Here is a 17,272-nt window from a genome sequence, read left to right on the forward strand (position 1 = left end):
TTGGTTAGCAATGAAGTACAAAATCTGGATGTATAAACATATAAACACACATTCTTTCTGTATAGAAGCAACTGGGCAAAACTTAAGAATGTTTAAAAAACATTTTTAGGTGGACAGTCTGTAAAAAACTCTTACCAAACTCAGCCATCTGAGCAGATATGTTCAGGATAATGACTATTTTCACCAGTTTGCTTCAGACCCTGAGAGTCCCAGCCTAGAAGTCAGCAAGGGGCCACACTCTTTTCTAAAAGTGGGGTTGCTGTGAGACATGTCCCACATTGTGATGTGTGATGGTGCTGACCCACTTCTACCTTTGTGTCATCACTGAGTGAGATCGCAACATTCTCTAGTTTTCAGTGGCAATGTGCTCTTACAATGGGATGAAGAGGAATAAGTGACACTATCATACGGCATTCAAATGAGTGCACTTCAGAGCAAGGTCCCTTCAACAGCAGCACTGGAGAGAAGAAACCAGGTTTTTTGTTTGTTGGGGGCTGTGGGAGATAGCAAAACATTCGCGTGAGGCTCTTGACACTTGCTCAAGAAGGGGAAATAAGGCACAGAGACTTTTTTTTTGGTCTGTTCCAGGTGCTTCCAGCCAAGCCGAGAACAAACCCTGGGACCCTAGTATCATGTCTAGCTTCTGGAAAACAGCAACTCTTTTTCTGATCTGGTTCTTGCCTGCTTTCATATGGGAAACTTTGTGAGTCCCTGTGAGCTGAGGGTAGGGGATTTCTGTAAAATACACTTCTGAGTAGATTCTCATCACTTTCCGTTTGGATCTCCCACAGTCCTGTCTGCCCTTTGGTCCTTATTCCTTGTCCCCATTTTTTAGGCAGCAATGCTGGAGTCTATCCTCTTGACTAAGCTGTTGCATTTTAATTTTCAACAGGCCCCTATTGCTCTTGCACCTTGTGTGTGGTCTTTGAACCTTATGTGGCTCGGCAGCTGGGAATAGTGAGTGGGTGGGCAATTTAAAACAGAAAAGACTCTGTATCAGCACAGGGCTGAGGTTTGAACTCTGCTCAGCTTTGGATACGTGTAGCTGGTTCTCAGGGCTGTGATTTAAGTGCTGTTTTGCTGTTGTCAATGTGAAACCTAAATCAGTGCTAAGAAACTGGTAGGGATGAAAAAAACTTTGCCTGTCTGATAACGAGTGTTACTCTTGGCCCTGATGAAAAATTGCAAGATCAGGACACCTTAGAATTTGTATTCTGCTGTTTTGTCACCATTTTGCCTCCCCAACTCGGAAAACAAGGAATGTCTAATATGATGCCAGGGTTTCTTTGTTGGAGTATGTTTATGAGCTGTTTCATGCTGTGTAGGACACAATTCTGATTCTGAGTTTCCTGAGGATATGGATTGCTGATGCAGAGAGGCAGATGAGGTGGGTGCCAACCTGTGAGACAAAATACTTTATTGCATTCATCTAAAATACAATCCCAATGTCATGAATTGTTGAGCTCATAGGACCTGGTCCGCAGTTGCTTCCTCCTCCTTTTTGCTATTTTCTGTGCCACTAGAGGATTGTATGAATTGGTGGTGAGGTGGGAGACCCTGCTTTTCATGTGCCCTGGTATGATTCCCACACATGCACACTTCTTTCACAGTTTCGATGGTGAGCCCACTCTGCATGGGCAGAAAGTTCTCATGTGTGGGAGATTCACCACTGGCTCTCCTTCACATTTGCAGCCCAGAGTACCAAGTTCTCAAAATTTCAGTGCAGAGCTAGTTCTTTCCCCACCCACTTTCCATCTATCCCACCCAGGTAGACAGGATGAGCAGAAAGAATCCTTGCCTTGATGAGATTGATAAATGAGGTTGGAACAGAGCTCCTCTTTTCTGGAGTCCATATGGAGTCCTACCCAACTTCAAACTCATAGCTGATTCAAAAAAAAAAAAAAAAGTTGGCAAGTCCCTAAGTACTTTTAAAGATTCTAAAGGTTAAAGATATGGTCGATTGGCATTCTTTTTAGAGCCTGGAGTGATAGTATATTTACTTCACAGAATTAAAAAGAGTGTACAATTAGCATTAGAAACCTATTAGATAGATATTTGGAAGAGTCATTTAATTTTCCAGTGCCACATAAGTACCCCTCATTCATCCCCACTGCACTGGGCTTCATACTGATTCTTAACATTATACGCTACAATCTGCAAAATATAAGTAAGCGTAAAAAAGCAAAAAAGGAGAATACCCTTGTTTTCAAGGAGTTGGCAGATTACAGACTAACATCAACCATGTCGTTGTAGAGGTTCCATCCTTAAAAACAGGTAATGTGCTGCAGCACCATGTAAAAGCATACTGAAGATCAAATGGGCATTAGTGCCTCTTTACTACATCTTGCACCTCACTGCATTCCTTTTTTGGGTTTTGTTTTCATAATAATAAGGGTGTATGGCCAACAGCCTCTTCCTGTGGTGGAATAACACAGGGCTATGAAGGTACAGTTGGGTAGTAGAGTCAGATGGATGGCACTAGTGAGAGTTGAAAGTTTGGCAGTGAACTGTCAGTTTGGGAACTAACCAGGACTACCAGCAACATTTTGGGAAACCGAAGGAGTGCAGCCAGGACCAACACAATTTAATATACTTTCTAGAGAAAAAGTCTGCACAGAATTTCTGTATGAAGTATAATGAATGAAGTGGCAGACTCTACATGGATTTCATGCAAAAAGACTTGAAATCCTATAATATTTTTGACAAAGCTTTTTGTTCAAGGGTAAGTGAATATTCTGCAAAGAGCTTCCAGGATGAAAAGCCTAATAGAACACTTCCTATTACTAATGGGGTTTCTGTTTTATTCAGGCATATATATAATTAGCTTTGATAAAAAGCTGAGACTCCTTTTTGTTGACATAATCCAGCAAATGCACCCCAAAATATGCTAATAGCAATGTGTGTCTGCTTAACAAGTGTGAATACTTTGCACACAGCAGCAATTGTGCTGACAGTGGGTGACACTGTAAAACTGCTGTTCACTGCGATTTGAATCCTTTCAAACTCAATGATTCCTGATTTTCACTTTCATAATCACTGAGTCAAATTTATTCCTCCCCGCTCCCTCACATTCTACCTATGTCTGGGAAGCCGGGGAAATTGTATTCTACCTCATTTTAGGGTGACTGCACAGATTCTCTCATCCTGTGCTTGCTATTCCAAACCGCATTGGATCGTGAGTACGCTCAACTGTGGCTTTCCAGTCTTTATTCCAGGCTGCCCTGAACTCACCTTAGATGGAGATTTGGGGGTGCCAGCATAGTATAAAAGGCTCTTTCACTTCTACAGGTTCTCAGCAATTAAGGCCTGGCAGTACTGGATCATTCTCTGATTAAAATGATCCAAATGATTCAATAGGCACGATGTTAAAAAAAAGAGCTCTGAATTCTGCATCGTTACAACCTACAACAACCAATCTTTCAGCAAGTTCCTCATTTTATTCTTTATTCCTTTTGTGACAAAAAGTGAAATCTAAACTTGTTGTAGGAGCAGTTGTAGCATCCACTGACTTAAAAAAGGACCTCTAACAGTAAATTGGTCCCTAAAAGCAATTAACTCATATTTGGAGGCAGCAGACTATTCTGTATTGAAAGTGTGAGTAAACATTTCTACTAAACATGTGCAAGAGGTGATACTTGCCCTGATGGAAGCTGTGGCAGACAGATCCCATGACAGTTCTCTTGTGGGGGCAAATACTATTCAAAAGAGGACAGCAATCTTCTGAAACTTGTTTGAGGACAAGACAAGTAGATGCAGAGGCAAATAATCAGAGCAATCAAACAGTTCTCCCTGAACAGTTGTCAAGACCACCAATATATACATTCTGTGCCATGAGTTTGTGGTGGTGAGCATGATATGCATGCACCATAGCAACAAGATATTAATCATCAGCACAGACAGGCACATGTTGGGGTAAGTCTTCTGAGATGCAAGTCGTAGGCTGATCTGGTATACACAACAAGCCCCAACGGTACCAGTTTCAGTGCTACCTCCAGCATCACTGCATAGTTGAATTCATTACAACTGAGTTTACGTCTTTCTCTGAAGGATCCAAACTTTGGGCCTTGTGTAAAAATGTCTAGACACGAAGAACAACTTCTCTTCCAGTTCTATGTCCCTCTCTCTTTGTAGTTTTCAGTTACACACCCTGGGCAACTTCTTTGCTGGTGAGACACCACTGACTGGAGTGGCACTGTGCCAGCACAGTCTTTGGCACTCTGAGTGATGGCAGGGATTTTCAGAAGAGCTCAAGTGAGAAGGCTATGAGCCCAATTCCTCTTACATTTGGTCAGTAGCCTGCTCTTGGCTTGTCAGCATCTCTGCAAGGCCACTGGTGCCCAGTGCAGGCACTTCCCACTTGCCAGCAATCTGAAGAGAAATAACAGACAATTTAGTGGCACAAAACTTTCTGTTTCAGCAGTTTGTTTTATTTACCTAGATTTTTCTTTGAAGATGACACACCAGGAAAGTGCATCTATACCAACCAAAGCACCCAGACCACTATGCTGAAGAGTTTGGCATGCATTTTCAATTGTGAAGGTAATTTACTATTGGAAAAAAACCCTATGAATTTTCTCTCTTGATGCTGTCTTTAAATGAACTTGGGTGTCCTCCACCCTCCTGAATGGTGATTTGGTAAGGTTTTTGGGCTTGGAGCAGCTCTGTGGAATTTAATGATTGTGATACATAAGCCAGGCTATGAAGTCTCTTCTGCACTAAGGCGCTAGTTCGATTCCTGTACAGGCCATTCGCTTAAGAGTTGGACTCGATTGTCTTTGTGGGTCACTTCCAATTCAGAATATTCTGTGATTCTGCAAAGGAAATATACATTCCTACAGAGAAACACCTGGCCATGGGAATATAGGTCGAGACTGAAGTATGTGTGCCAAGGTTATGAACAGCTTTGGCCATAAAGGGATCAAAGGGTTCTGTTACTGGGAATTTCTGATCATCTCTAGAACTTTTACTTGGTGTTGAGATGCTGCTGGTGTCAGGGTCTCATAGGCATTGAAGGGTAGGCTTCCCGTGTAGCAGATATTCTTCATTAGGGATTAGGAAAAAAATTATTTTTTTATGGTGGTAATGACCATTTATATAGCACAGAGATCCTGATATCCATGGGTTTGTCTGTGAAAAAATACACCAAAGAAAGACATTCATGTTTAAAGTAGAAGTGATAAAGAACACACGAAGGCATCACACATGAAATAGGTCAGATGCAAAAATAAAGCTGGAGAGGGGAACTTAGGCAAGTGTGATATTTTTATCTGGACTGAAATTTTATCAAGACTTAACTATGAGGTGATGTGGTACTTCAGCGATGGGATCACCACCTGAACAAAACTGTACTAGATTCTCCCTGTCTTTTCACAGATTCAGGTGTGCACTGATACAACTCGTCCAAACTCAACAGAGCTGATCCTGATGTACACAAGGACACTCATATTCAGATTACCTAGCTCTCCTCCTCCTCTTCCCCTCAAGGTCTTTCTGCTCATGTCATGTGGAATGGCATAAGTTCAGGTATGGATCAGAGAGACTTTGAAATGGAAAATCAGAGGATACCGCAGGCCATATTGGAGAAGAGCTGGCAGAGTGGTGAGGGTTAGGACTAAGGTAGGCTTGTATGGGGTGCTGTGTTTGGAGTCCCAGAGGCCAAAAATAATGAATACTTGCAGAACTCTGTGTGAGTAACAAATGGCTTATCCTGTCTAGTGTAATGATAAAATGTTACATAGTGGGATTTTAAAAATAAATATGTTTGGTTTGTTTTTTTTTTTGTTTGTGGAGTTTTTTTTGTTGTGTGTTTTTTTGTTTGTTTTTTTTTTTTTTTAAAGAAAGATTAAAGCAACCGCTATAGCTAAACATACTGCTTAACTCTGATAAGATGCCAGAATTACACGATTTCTACTGTGTAACACGGTTCTTTGTGTGGGCATAGCAGCCTCTCCCCATACCTAGCGGATACACTGTAGGGAATTTTTGCAAATGTGAATATTGCCTCTTGTAAGGTCATCGACTAAAGAAAGTTAAATACATTGTATGAAGAAATTTTATGTCTTGTGTGTTTCCTTGAGAGCATCAGAAAATAGTGCTACATAAAATTATCCGTATTACATGCATAGCAAGAACCTTCTGTGCATATTGTTTTTCAAAATGTATGGCCTCTGCCCTGCCATACCTTCCATCAAACTCATGCTGGTAATTTGAAAATGAAGGACTCAATGTAAAAGCAAGTCAGTCTGGTTCCCAAGGTATCTCCACCACTCAATTAGCACGTAGAGAGAGGCTTGGCATTAGACTCTGCCTCCAGTGCTCAGAGTCTTCAGCTTACTGCCATTACACTGCCATGGTACTGCTCCCTCTTTAGTTCATAATCTGACAGACATGCCTGCAGAGACTGGGCCCTGCCGGTAGATGTATCTCCGTTTCCCTCCTGCTTCTGCTCCACAGCTGCACTCACTTTCCTATTGCATGACACAATGCTCACTTTCTACCCAAGCTTCCCATTACTGAGTACCTGGTTATGCTTGTACATACTGGGACCCTCATGCAGTCAATAAGGGCTTGTTGTCTCAAGAGGTACCAAACTTGGAATGGTTTTCCAGGTGCAAGGGAAAGACCACAAGCACATCACCTCCACAACGAGGTCTTCAGGATTGGCTGGGCAATGCAAAGCAATGGGTTGTGGGTCTACTTGTGCAGTTGGGAAGGCAGGGAAAGATCTTCAGGGACAGGTAGTCTCTGTGGCTGTGGGTCAGCCATGCCCTGGGCCCCCGGCATGGAGGTGACAAGAGGACATGCACACCCTGAGGCACGAGCTTGTGCCTACAGCAGCTTTTGCCCCAGAGAGCCAGACCAAAGGAACGCGGTTTGTGGACCATGAGGTGATTTCCTATGCCAAAGTTTCCTGGTCACCAGCCCAACCCGGCTGCACGGCTCAGCTGTTACTGTCCCAGCCCGGGGCTAGGGCCGGGTATGCCCTGCAGGGCTTTGAGCTGGAGAGTGCCGGCCGCGCTGGCTGGTCGTCTCCCGCAGCCCCGCCGAGGCTGCCCGGCACCCGCCCAGGTGCTGCCGAGGGCTCCAGATGCTGCGGGCCCCGGGCACTGCCGCCCCGCGCCCCCCGCCGGCAGCACCACCGCCCGCGGCCAACCTGCGCCGTCCGCCTCACGCCGGGCCGCGGGGCGGGGCGGGCGGCACCGCCTCCCCGCCATTGGCTGCGGCCCGCGGCGGTCGCGCGACTATTGGTGCTTGCAGCGGTCAGTGCCGCCCGGCCCCGCCCCGCCGCGGCTTTATAAGCGGCATCCCCATGGCCGGGGCGCGTAACCTGCCGCGGCGGCACCGGCACCGGCAGCGCCGCTCCGCCCGACACGGACACGCCGCCCCTCGGCAGAGCTCCGCCGCCGCCCCGAGGGACAATGGTGCCGCGGGCCTGTCGCAGCGTGGGTGCTCGCCCGTTCCTGCTGGCGCTGCTGCTGGTGCATCTGCCGCAGGGTCGCGGCCACCGAGCCACGGGGCCCCGGGTAAGTGAATAAGTAAGCTGCCGCCCCGCCGCAGCAGGTTGCCCTGGCCCCGGCCCGCTGCCCCCGGGCCCTGTCAGCGCCGCAGGTGGAGCCTCGGCCGTCGGGGCAGCGCCCCGCCCGGCGCAGACCCTCGCAAGGGCCTCCCCTCTCGCTTATTAAAAGCCGGGTGCCGGCTGCTTGCGCGAAGTTCGTACACCGTTATTAGCTTCTTGGTATTTATTGCAGAAAACACGGGAGGAGGGAGGTTGGCAGGCTGTGTTTTTATATTGCTCGTCTTGCATTTAATGTAGCCCCTGTTCCCAGCACATAGCTTTAGGACTTTTTTTTATGTTCTCAAGCAGGGATTAAATGAATCCCTGCAATAAAGCTCGATGCCTTCAGCCCAGACTTTTCCCTGTAGGAGTCTAGCTCTATTTTTTTTTTTAATCTGACAGTATTTGACTCTTACTGGGGCTGTTAATTTCACTTACCAAACTATTACATTGCTCCGGGGGAGAAACCAACATCTTTTCTAAATATGGTTCTCCCAGTGAGCGAGTGCTACCACTGCAGCACCACTATGGAGTAGCATGAGAGCTTTCAAATATAAAACTGCAAAAGAGTAGCTGTTCTTCAGCCAATGCTGCAATGAAAGCACCGCTCTGGATAAGTGGACAAACTTATATCTCCGCAGGCTTGTTGAATGCATTTGGCCGTGTGCATTCTTGACCTAGCAGTCTGAAATGCTGTGAAATGTAGCACTTAATTAACTTAGATCATGGTTAGGCAAGATCAGGAGTCTTCAAAATCCCTACTCATCTGAAATATAACAAGGGACTTCAGTGCAATGTTCTGTTTTCTGGGTTTTTTTGTGGTTTTTTTGAGTTTTTTGGTTTTTTTTTAATGGAAGTGCTGTTTGACCATGATGGCTATTAAATGCTACTCTGAGCTATGGAAAGTGTACTACTGGCTGCACCGATGTCCTTGTGTTCAGCTATGCTGTGTAGCCTCTTTTATGGCCAGATGTGTAACAGCAACTGTTAGAACTAGTGTGAACAGAACTAAGTCAGAACTGGTGTGTGCCATAAATTATTGGAAACCTGCTTTAAAATATGAGGAAACACAGGGGTGCTTATGCATATATCTGTATTACCCCATATCAAGCATAAACCTCAAAATTGGAGTGGTTCCAAATAGAGGGGAGCTTTGAGGTGATAAGTAAGAGTCTGGCTGGATGACTAGGGCCCTTCATCAGCACTGATATCTAATGCTTTAATGAAGATCAATTTAAACAAAGAACAAAATAAAAAAGTTCCTGATGGCAGTGCATAATTTTATAGTAAGCCTATATATCAAACAGGTTTCATATATGCCATTTTTATATAGTGTACTTTACAAGGCAGTTTAATCACTCCTTATGGTGTGTCTCTTGGAATGGGAGCTACTTCAGGAGAGTGGAAAACCAAATACAAAGGACTACTGATTTACTTTTTGCTTGAAGTAAGTGAACTGACTTTGCTATTTCTCCCTTCATGACTGGGGGAGAACATCAGTTATGAGCACTAGTAACTACAGGTCTGTGGAAAGATGTGCCTTAAAGTTTTAGCTTATGAGCTCTTAAATAGAAAGCTGTGAACTTCCAAGGTGCTTAACTCATGAAATCTGTCTTTTTGCCCTTCAAAGTGTCATGATTAAGTACATGTGAAGGGGAGGAGTTTGGTTTACTTGTTTGCAGCCATGTTGATTGATATAAGCCCCTGAGCTTCATCTCTTGTAGTGATTAGTTGTCATTAGTATAAAGGTGCCATACTTTAGATTCAAATGAACACAAACATTTCTTTATTATTAATTGTTAAATGATTATTACCAAGTTATACTGGTATGTATTTCTCATGCTGACTTGTGATCAAGAGTGTATTCCTGTCAGGAAACCTCCCTGTGTAGGTGACGGTGGTGTGTCAGTGTTGCAGTTCTGGGGGTCAAATCCTGTAGGTGTTCAGTTGCTAGGCATGAAACTTATCCTTTAGCATTTTCTTTTCTGTATGGTAAGCACTGGAACTACAATATTTGCAAGGTGAAATGCTTTTAAAGGTGAACAGCAGCTTTTTAATCCTTCTCAATGAATTTAAATGACCAACAATTACGCTTGAAGCAAGTTTCAGATCTTCCTCCTTGCTTTTTCCTCTTGCTACTGTAGTGTTGCTTCTAAGCTAGGCAGTCACTTGGGGCATTGAAGAGAAATAGGTGTATCTACATCTCTTCTCCCAATAAGGGGTGAAACTTTCAAATGAAGTGAGTTCAGGATAATTACTTGAATGCGAAGGTAAATTATAAGTGCAGCTAGTATCTACAGGTCTGCTGAGGAACTTCTGGCTCTCAAAAGGTGTATGAATCTTGCTGTTTCTTGTTATAGTGAAACTATGAGCAGTGACATGAATTCCTTAGACTTGGTAAGTGTCAGTGACTTGCAGGAAACATCTGGCTTTTGCACATATGCTGTTGGCAACTGACACTTACTAGCAGCTGCTCCAAGTGAAACCCCATATGAAGTCTTATACCTTGTCCTAGAAATGACTTGGAAGCCCAAGGCTACTGTGTGACTTGTTCCTTCACTTGACAGACTCTAGAAAAGCTTCTGCTGTGTTACCCAGTTGCCTGGTCACTTCTACTTTTGTAGCTCAGAAGAACACTGTGGATGTGATCAACTGACTGTACTTGTCCATCTGAAGGATGGAAAAAGATAATCAGGCTTTACTTTCTATCATGTTATCTTCCTGTGTGCCTCTTTCTCTTTGCTGGCATGAGATCTGGAGTTGTGTGACAAGCCAGGTCTTGCTGTTTCCCCCTCCTTGATTCCAAAGTGATAGATGGGAAGCTTGACTGGGCTGGCTCATGCATCTCCTACTGTGTGGTGCATTTAAGCAGTATTCTTTCACAGCAGATTAAATAGATTGTGCCACTAAACTCTGTATTCCTCCATCTGGACAATTAATTGTGACCTTTGTTTTTTCTAGTTCAGAGACAGATCTGTGTAGGCCTCCTGCTTTTTGAGTATAACTCCTGACTATTGTGAACTTGGTTCATTTATGGCAGAAAACTCTTGGTGGCAGTAATGACAAATACTAGCACAGAGAAATGGTGGGTGCTTGCAGAAGGAGCAGAATGTGACTGCAGCAGTCAAAAGCTGTCCTATGAATGGGCTTGGATTTCTGGAAGACTGGGGATCTGTACCCCCTCCAGTGACTGCAGAGGACTAAAAAATGGGAGGGGAGGACAGGTAGTCACTATAACTTGCTTCCTAGTTTCATGCATGGAAATACGTCATGTTCTCCCTTGAAAGGGATGGTGGGTGGGATCTTACAGTTCAGTGCTGTTGCAAAGGGAAGGTGGTAAATAATAAAATTGTGAAGATATCAACAAATTCCAGTGCATAAATTGAAGTGCCACAGAGCAATGGGAATTCCCTGCTGCAGCTGGCTACTAGCTGGAAGTAGTTGGAATACCAAATAAGAAAAAAGTGCTGAAAAGGCTCCTGCAGCTTTGTCATTCCTTGTGGAGGAGCAAGCAGCATTGCAGCTTGTGCCAAGGAGTGGCACAAGGAGTGTGTTCTGGTATATGTTCACTGCAGCCCCACTTGGAGGGTTCCACAAAGCAGATGTCTTTACACATGCCCTACCAAAATTAAGGAGACCATTTTTTATGGTGGGAAGAAGTTACAAAAGCACATATGATAGAAATGTAAAGCAGAGGGCTTCGTTCAAAGGAGATCTAGAATAGAAGAGTGAAACTTAGATAGGTTTTCAATGACTGAATTTTGGTTTTTGGTTGAGCTTAATCAACACACTGCTTTTCAAAGGTCTACACTGATAACAGCTGAAGCACTTTAATGTTTTAGATTTCCTTACAGTTGGAAAGATTAATTTAATGAAGAAATAAGTACCCAAAGGCAAGCCTTTAGTAAAGTATCCCCTAATAGGACAGGTTTATTACTCTATGGCAAACAGCTTTTGGGTACAGATACTCTGTTCTGGTCAGGTGAGAGATGTTTTTAACCAAAGGGGAAGCTCTGATTGTATATGGAGCTATACTTATTATTTCTCCCTCTTCTTGCTCCTTTAATGTTAGCTGAATTCCTTGATATGTACCAAAGAAACTAATCTGGCTTGTTTTTTAAAACATTATGCAACTATGTTGAAGAACAAGATTAATTGTTGTGTAGAGAACTATTAAAACATTATGTTCCAATACTTTCATATTGGAACAGCAGGTCCTGTTCTAAGCAGAAAAACGCTGTAGGATCTGACTTGTTCTATGTAGTTTTAGAGTTGGTGTTTTAACTACTTGAGCTTCAGAGTTGGCTACAAGACTATTTCCACTCATGTAAATGAGCTGTGCCATTAATGAAAGATTTCTGGCCACCAAAAGCTTTGGTACAGAAAAAGAAACTGCTGGTGGTGGTGGCAAACTCTGTAGCTGGTAGAACACCTACAATGATAACCTCTTGGCCTAGTTTTCCAGTTTCTAGCACTAGTCATGTGCTAAGGTAATCTTCACAGTGAGGAGCAGATGCTGTCTTGGCTTCTTGCATTTCCAGATGGCCTGAAGCAATTGGTAAGATGACTGTAAACTCATTTCAGTAGTATAGTAGCTCTGAAATATTAATACTGCTATTTAAATATCTTAGATGTTCTTATCCTGCCATCTCAAACTAATTGCGACATTACTATGTCAAAAAAACCCCAAACAAACAAAACCCCATTTGTCTCTTACTTGGCTGCTGAATCCCAGTTCTTCTGGGGCTGGCACATCTGACAGTACAGTTAAGTATTACACAATAAACTTTATGCTCACATTAAAAGCTAAACATGGAAGCAGTAAAGGTGAAACTGAAGCTAATCCCTCAAGGCTGCTGTGCTGACTGTCACACTTAGTGTCCTGTGTGACTGTGTGATGGCTTCCTGTCAGAGTCCCCCAGCAGCTGCCATGAAGTTTCTGGTGCTAATGCACCATCCAGGGACTTTGTGGCACAGCAAACCTTGAGTCAGGCTTGGTGTGCAGTGGGAGTAGTTTACTGCTTTGGTCTTCAAGTGACGTTCTGGGAGAGTAGCACCTGTTGTGACTTAAACTATGAAGCCTACTTTTTTGTTGTGTTACAAGCTTATGTATTGACGTTGCATTGGTAGGACTTAAAGCTTCCTATGCTTGTTTGTGAGAAGCTCTTCTGTTTGTGAAGTTCTTGCCCCAACAGCGAAGGCTGCCATTGTTGTGAGTATATTGCCTCCACACTGGACCTTTCTGGATAAGGTGTGAAGTCACTGTGAACTTTTTGCTTACACAGAGAAACTACCAGGATGTGATGAAAGTGGTATGTAACTGTCTCCCTCTTCTAACTGGCTCATGTGAGCAGTTACAGCTTGTGTTCGGCAGCTTTTGCGTGAGCCATGTGAAGCTTTCTGTGTGTGATGACTTTACTGCTTGTAAGTATGAGGAGGAAGTATTCTGGCATCAAAATCCTGACTGAGAATGCAACTCTGCCCTTTGACTTTTCACCCCCCCGCCCTCTTGGGGTTGGGGGAGCATTGTAGCTATAGGAGAATAAAACCAGGAAAATGTAGCTTAGTTACACCAGGCTGTAAAGTTTTCACTCAGAGCAGTGAGAACCAGATACCCTATAAAGGAGGAGTTCTTTGTATTTGCCTTCATGTAGGCTATCAGCAGCTCTTCAGCCTGAGAGCAGTCAGCTTCCTCAGGATGAGGCCTTACCTTGAAATCAGGCTCCCGCCCCACTTCCTGGATGGTTTTTTCCTTATCACAGTAGCCTTCTGATGCAACTTAGGCTCCTGTTGGATGCTGCAGTAACAATGTATATAGTGTTAGCAATGTTCATGAGCGTTAGAGAAGGGTCATCTGCTTGCTTGGTAAAGAAAACATTGCCTCCTATAGTGGGCCTGCCTATGTTATCTGACTAAAAGGCCTACATGCTGGAAGTGCAGTCCCTACAGCATCGGGAGTGATGATGGAACAAACTGGCTTTGGCTTATGAAGGGATTCATTCTAGTCTGTGTGACACTTTCAGAGTAGTCTTAAGACTGGCCTGGGCCTGACTGTATGGTGCTAAGGTGCCAGCAGCAGCCTGGGGTAACACACTTGGTGGAATAGTGTTCTGTCTCCCTCACTGGAGATATCCCAGAACTGTCTGGATGCAATCCTGTGCAATGTGCTCTAGGATAACCCTGCCTGAGCAGAGAGGTTGGACCAGATGGCCTCACCGTCATCCCTTCCAACCTTATCCACTCTGTGATTGTCAGATTTTTCTGCTGTGCTTCTGTCCTCAGAGCAGTGGCCTAGAAGCCCCCATAAGCCTCCAAATGCCTGCACTGTCAAACTCTTTGCTGGTGGTCTTCCAGCTGTAGCCTTTTCAGGATGATATGCCTGCATGTTGGGTTTGTGCATTTTTGCCTCCCACTGGCTTGTGGCCGAGCCAGCTGCTTTTGAGGGCCCACTGACAGGTGTTTTCATTTGGAGTGGCACGTAGCTATGCAGTGGGGAACTGAGTGGTAGGTGCGAAATGAGAGCAAACTTAGGTGTACTTCCCCCCAAGGACTGTGCCTAGAGATAGGAAAATAACACTAGCTACTGTAGGAACAGAGGCTGCCTCATTAAAGGTTGGCTCAGGATTTTGGCATGTAGAGTCTGGCAGCAAAGCCTAGACAAGCTACCCACCAGTGCTACTGGCAGACTCTTCCATGCAGGTGGAGGAAGTCATACAGAAACTTGTGTGCGTAGGCAGATAACTTGCTCTGCCATGAGCACCCAGACTCCCCTCCTGGGCTGGGGCTGGAGTTCTGAAGGAACAACTGCTGCCTCTGGATGAAGAAGATGGATGAGTGTTAACAGGACAACAGTACCTGAGTAACTGCCACAGAGAACCACAGTGCTCAGTACTTGAGTATAGACCCAGACCATGTGCCAGAGCCTGCAAACTGCATTGCCTTGGCTCATGCAGTTTGACTTGGAGTAGCTAAGGGAAAAGAAGCAGACTGTTTGCACACACCATTCTTTCTGTGCAAGGTATAGACTATCGAGATTCTATTCTATGAATCTATTGAGATTGGTTCTGTAAGCTACATGACAGCCTTTGTCGGTCTGAGTTAAATTTGATTCACTGCTGTAAGAGCATTGGTGTAATATAATTTTTCTCTATTCTCAGTCTCATGGCAAAGTGAAAGAATGTAATTTCACCCTGTTCAGAGTGGAAGAAACCTGCTTTTTCTGTGCCACTGAGTTATTGATTAAAGCTGGGGTTGAGGGGCTGATAAAGGTGAGGGCTTTCCCATGAGAAAGCCTCTGATAGAAAGAATCTTAGTAAGTAGAAGGGAAGGTGTGTATAGATAAGAAAGATGGAGAAGTAGGACAGAGGAAATAACTTGCTTCTCTAAGGCTTTTCTTGGCCACTGGTCCAGTTAATGATAGTTGGAATTGTATCCAGAGGGAAGTGCTGATCCTCAAATAGGGAGGAGGGGTTCCAAACACTTAGTGGGCAGATTCCGTTTCAGAGTTTCTCTTGGCCACCAGTCCTCTGTTACCACTGCTTGGGTCATAGACTAGAAGGAATGTGGAAAATGTTGTCCATCCTTGTTCTCTTCCATGACAGAGATGAATCACTTAAGTTGTATAGGGAAGCAATACTCTACCTTCTGATTAAGGAAGTCCACTAGCTTAGCTGCTATACTTAGGATTGTGATGCATGGAATAGTGCTTGTTCTATAATCTCAACCAAGTGTTCTGGAACTCAATGAGAACTTTTTCTTTGGTTGTACAGAGAACCTGAAATCATGTGATCCTTCAGTTGTAATACATTAGTGTTTGACACTCCAGCAAATTAGAACAATCCAATACAGCCTTAATGTAAAGGTAACTATCTTATGTTCTATGGCTTATCTTATGTTCCACCATGGCTTGCAGAAGCAGTAGTGTGACCACCTATGGTATGGAGGGGGAGTGAACCAGGAATCAAATAGATAAGGAAGCACCCTCACATGAAAACACCTGGTAAAGGCATGGTAAAGGTAGTGACATCCTTTAAAATACAACATATGGGGACAGATGCCTAGGAAAGATGTCCAGATGTACACTATCTCTAAATCTTGCTTCTGTGTGTACCATATACGTTCTAGTCAGAAGCAGATAGAATGATAATCGTTTGTTGCAGCATAGACTCCCTTGAGTAGCATGAAGATTAAAGAACCTACTCTAGCTGGTACATCAAACCATTTTCCTTCCCATTTCTTTGAAGCAGATTTACATGCTGTCTACACTTAGGCTTAAACAAATATGTGGTAGAATTAGGTGCAAGTTAAGAACTAAAAAGCCAGAAGCTCTTGGGTGTAATTTCCAAGTGGAGGATATTAAATGAGTTGGAGTTTGTGGATACTAGCCAGATAAAGGGGTTTTTGTCTGAGCCAAGAAGCAGCTTCTGATTTGGGTCTAGTTACCATGCAGAATGGTGATAACTCTCATTGGCTTCTACCTGGAGTTTTGCATTTGGCTTATTCCTCTGCTCTTAAAAGTGAGCAGACAAGTGTTGCAAAAGTAGATAAGCTATGTACAAAAGTAGCTTTTAAAAATATGTATGCATCTGGAACACTAGAGGATTATCTACTCCAAACTTATTAGGGAAATGTGAGCTTTAATGTGTACACTTCTCAGGCTTAGTGGAAGGAAATTACTTCTAACATAAAAAATCTGTAAGACTGGTATGTGTAAAATGAACGGGGGTGTTCATGCAATGACTTTTTGCTACACTGTTTTTTTGCTACACAGTTCTAGAGATTAACTTGACTTATTTCCCTTTCTGTGTTTTAACCTAAAAGTATGTAGATCTAGAAGAACTTGATCCACCCTTTTAACTTAAAAACAATACCAGTATCTACTGCCAAGGCTTTGGAGTTCTGTCTGGTAAGGGATTGGGTGTAAATACTGCCATGCCTTTCTGTTGTAGTAAACTGTAGCCAACTGGATTATCAGTGCTGCTGCTGGTGGTGTTATTTGCCCTCAATTAGCTGCAATTGTCTGAAATATTCCTGAAAATTATGCAGATGAAGAAATCTGTCCTACTAGAACTTTAACTTCTGAAAGCAGTTGCCATGGGATAGGATTTCTTAAATGCACTGCACACGTGTAGGAGTCCAGGGGTTTACTTCTTGACTGTAAGAAAATGGTGCTTCTGGCTGCTGTACCTAAAGGCCTCAGGTTATTCTGCTGTCCTGCAGCTTTGTGGGTAAAAATCTGAAGTGATGACAAAGCAATATTGATTAACTGGATAGGCAATACCTAATGATGGAATAAGGTATTTCAGTGGTGACTGTGCTACCTGACATGTGTCTTATGCTTTCCATAAAGGGGGCAAACATTGAAGAATTTTGTTATGATTTTTTTATCAGGGTTGCTTCACCAACATTCCTCTGACTTTGTCAGTGTCTGTGGGCTATCTTTCCTTCTTTATTATCGCATAGGTACAGACAGTATTTCTAGGAGCAGGAATCATACCCTTAGGTCCAGGGTTGAAAGTCAAAGCTGTCTTCTATAGGCTTTAGCTTGTTAGGTGCTCTGTAGAGCCAGTGATGTTCTGCTTCACAGAGACAGGATGTTCTCTCAGTGGCAGTAACTGATCTTGCAACTGCTTTACCTTCCCAGTTTAAGCTTGAACTGTAGAAGGAGTAGTAGCTGCAATTTCTCATCATCATCATCATGGCTGGGCTTTGCAAACG

At 43.7% G+C, this 17,272-nt stretch overlaps 1 protein-coding gene across 12 annotated transcripts in view; it reads left to right on the forward strand.

Moving 5' to 3' along the window:
- Nucleotides 1-483: 483 nt before the first annotated feature.
- Nucleotides 484-17,272, forward strand: part of SMOC1 (SPARC related modular calcium binding 1) — a 142,073-nt gene continuing 125,284 nt past the window's right edge. For 9 of the 12 annotated variants that reach the window (XM_027642083.1, XM_027642084.1, XM_027642085.1 and 6 more), the window contains exon 1: nt 7,419-7,523. In XM_027642083.1, coding sequence (XP_027497884.1) covers nt 7,419-7,523 — 105 coding nt within the window. The other 3 variants (XM_027642086.1, XM_027642088.1, XM_027642089.1) reach the window with 3 other exon arrangements.

This window comes from Corapipo altera, unplaced genomic scaffold (assembly GCF_003945725.1).
Source record: "Corapipo altera isolate COAL_440 unplaced genomic scaffold, ASM394572v1 23b, whole genome shotgun sequence".
Classification (NCBI taxonomy): Eukaryota; Metazoa; Chordata; class Aves; order Passeriformes; family Pipridae; genus Corapipo; species Corapipo altera.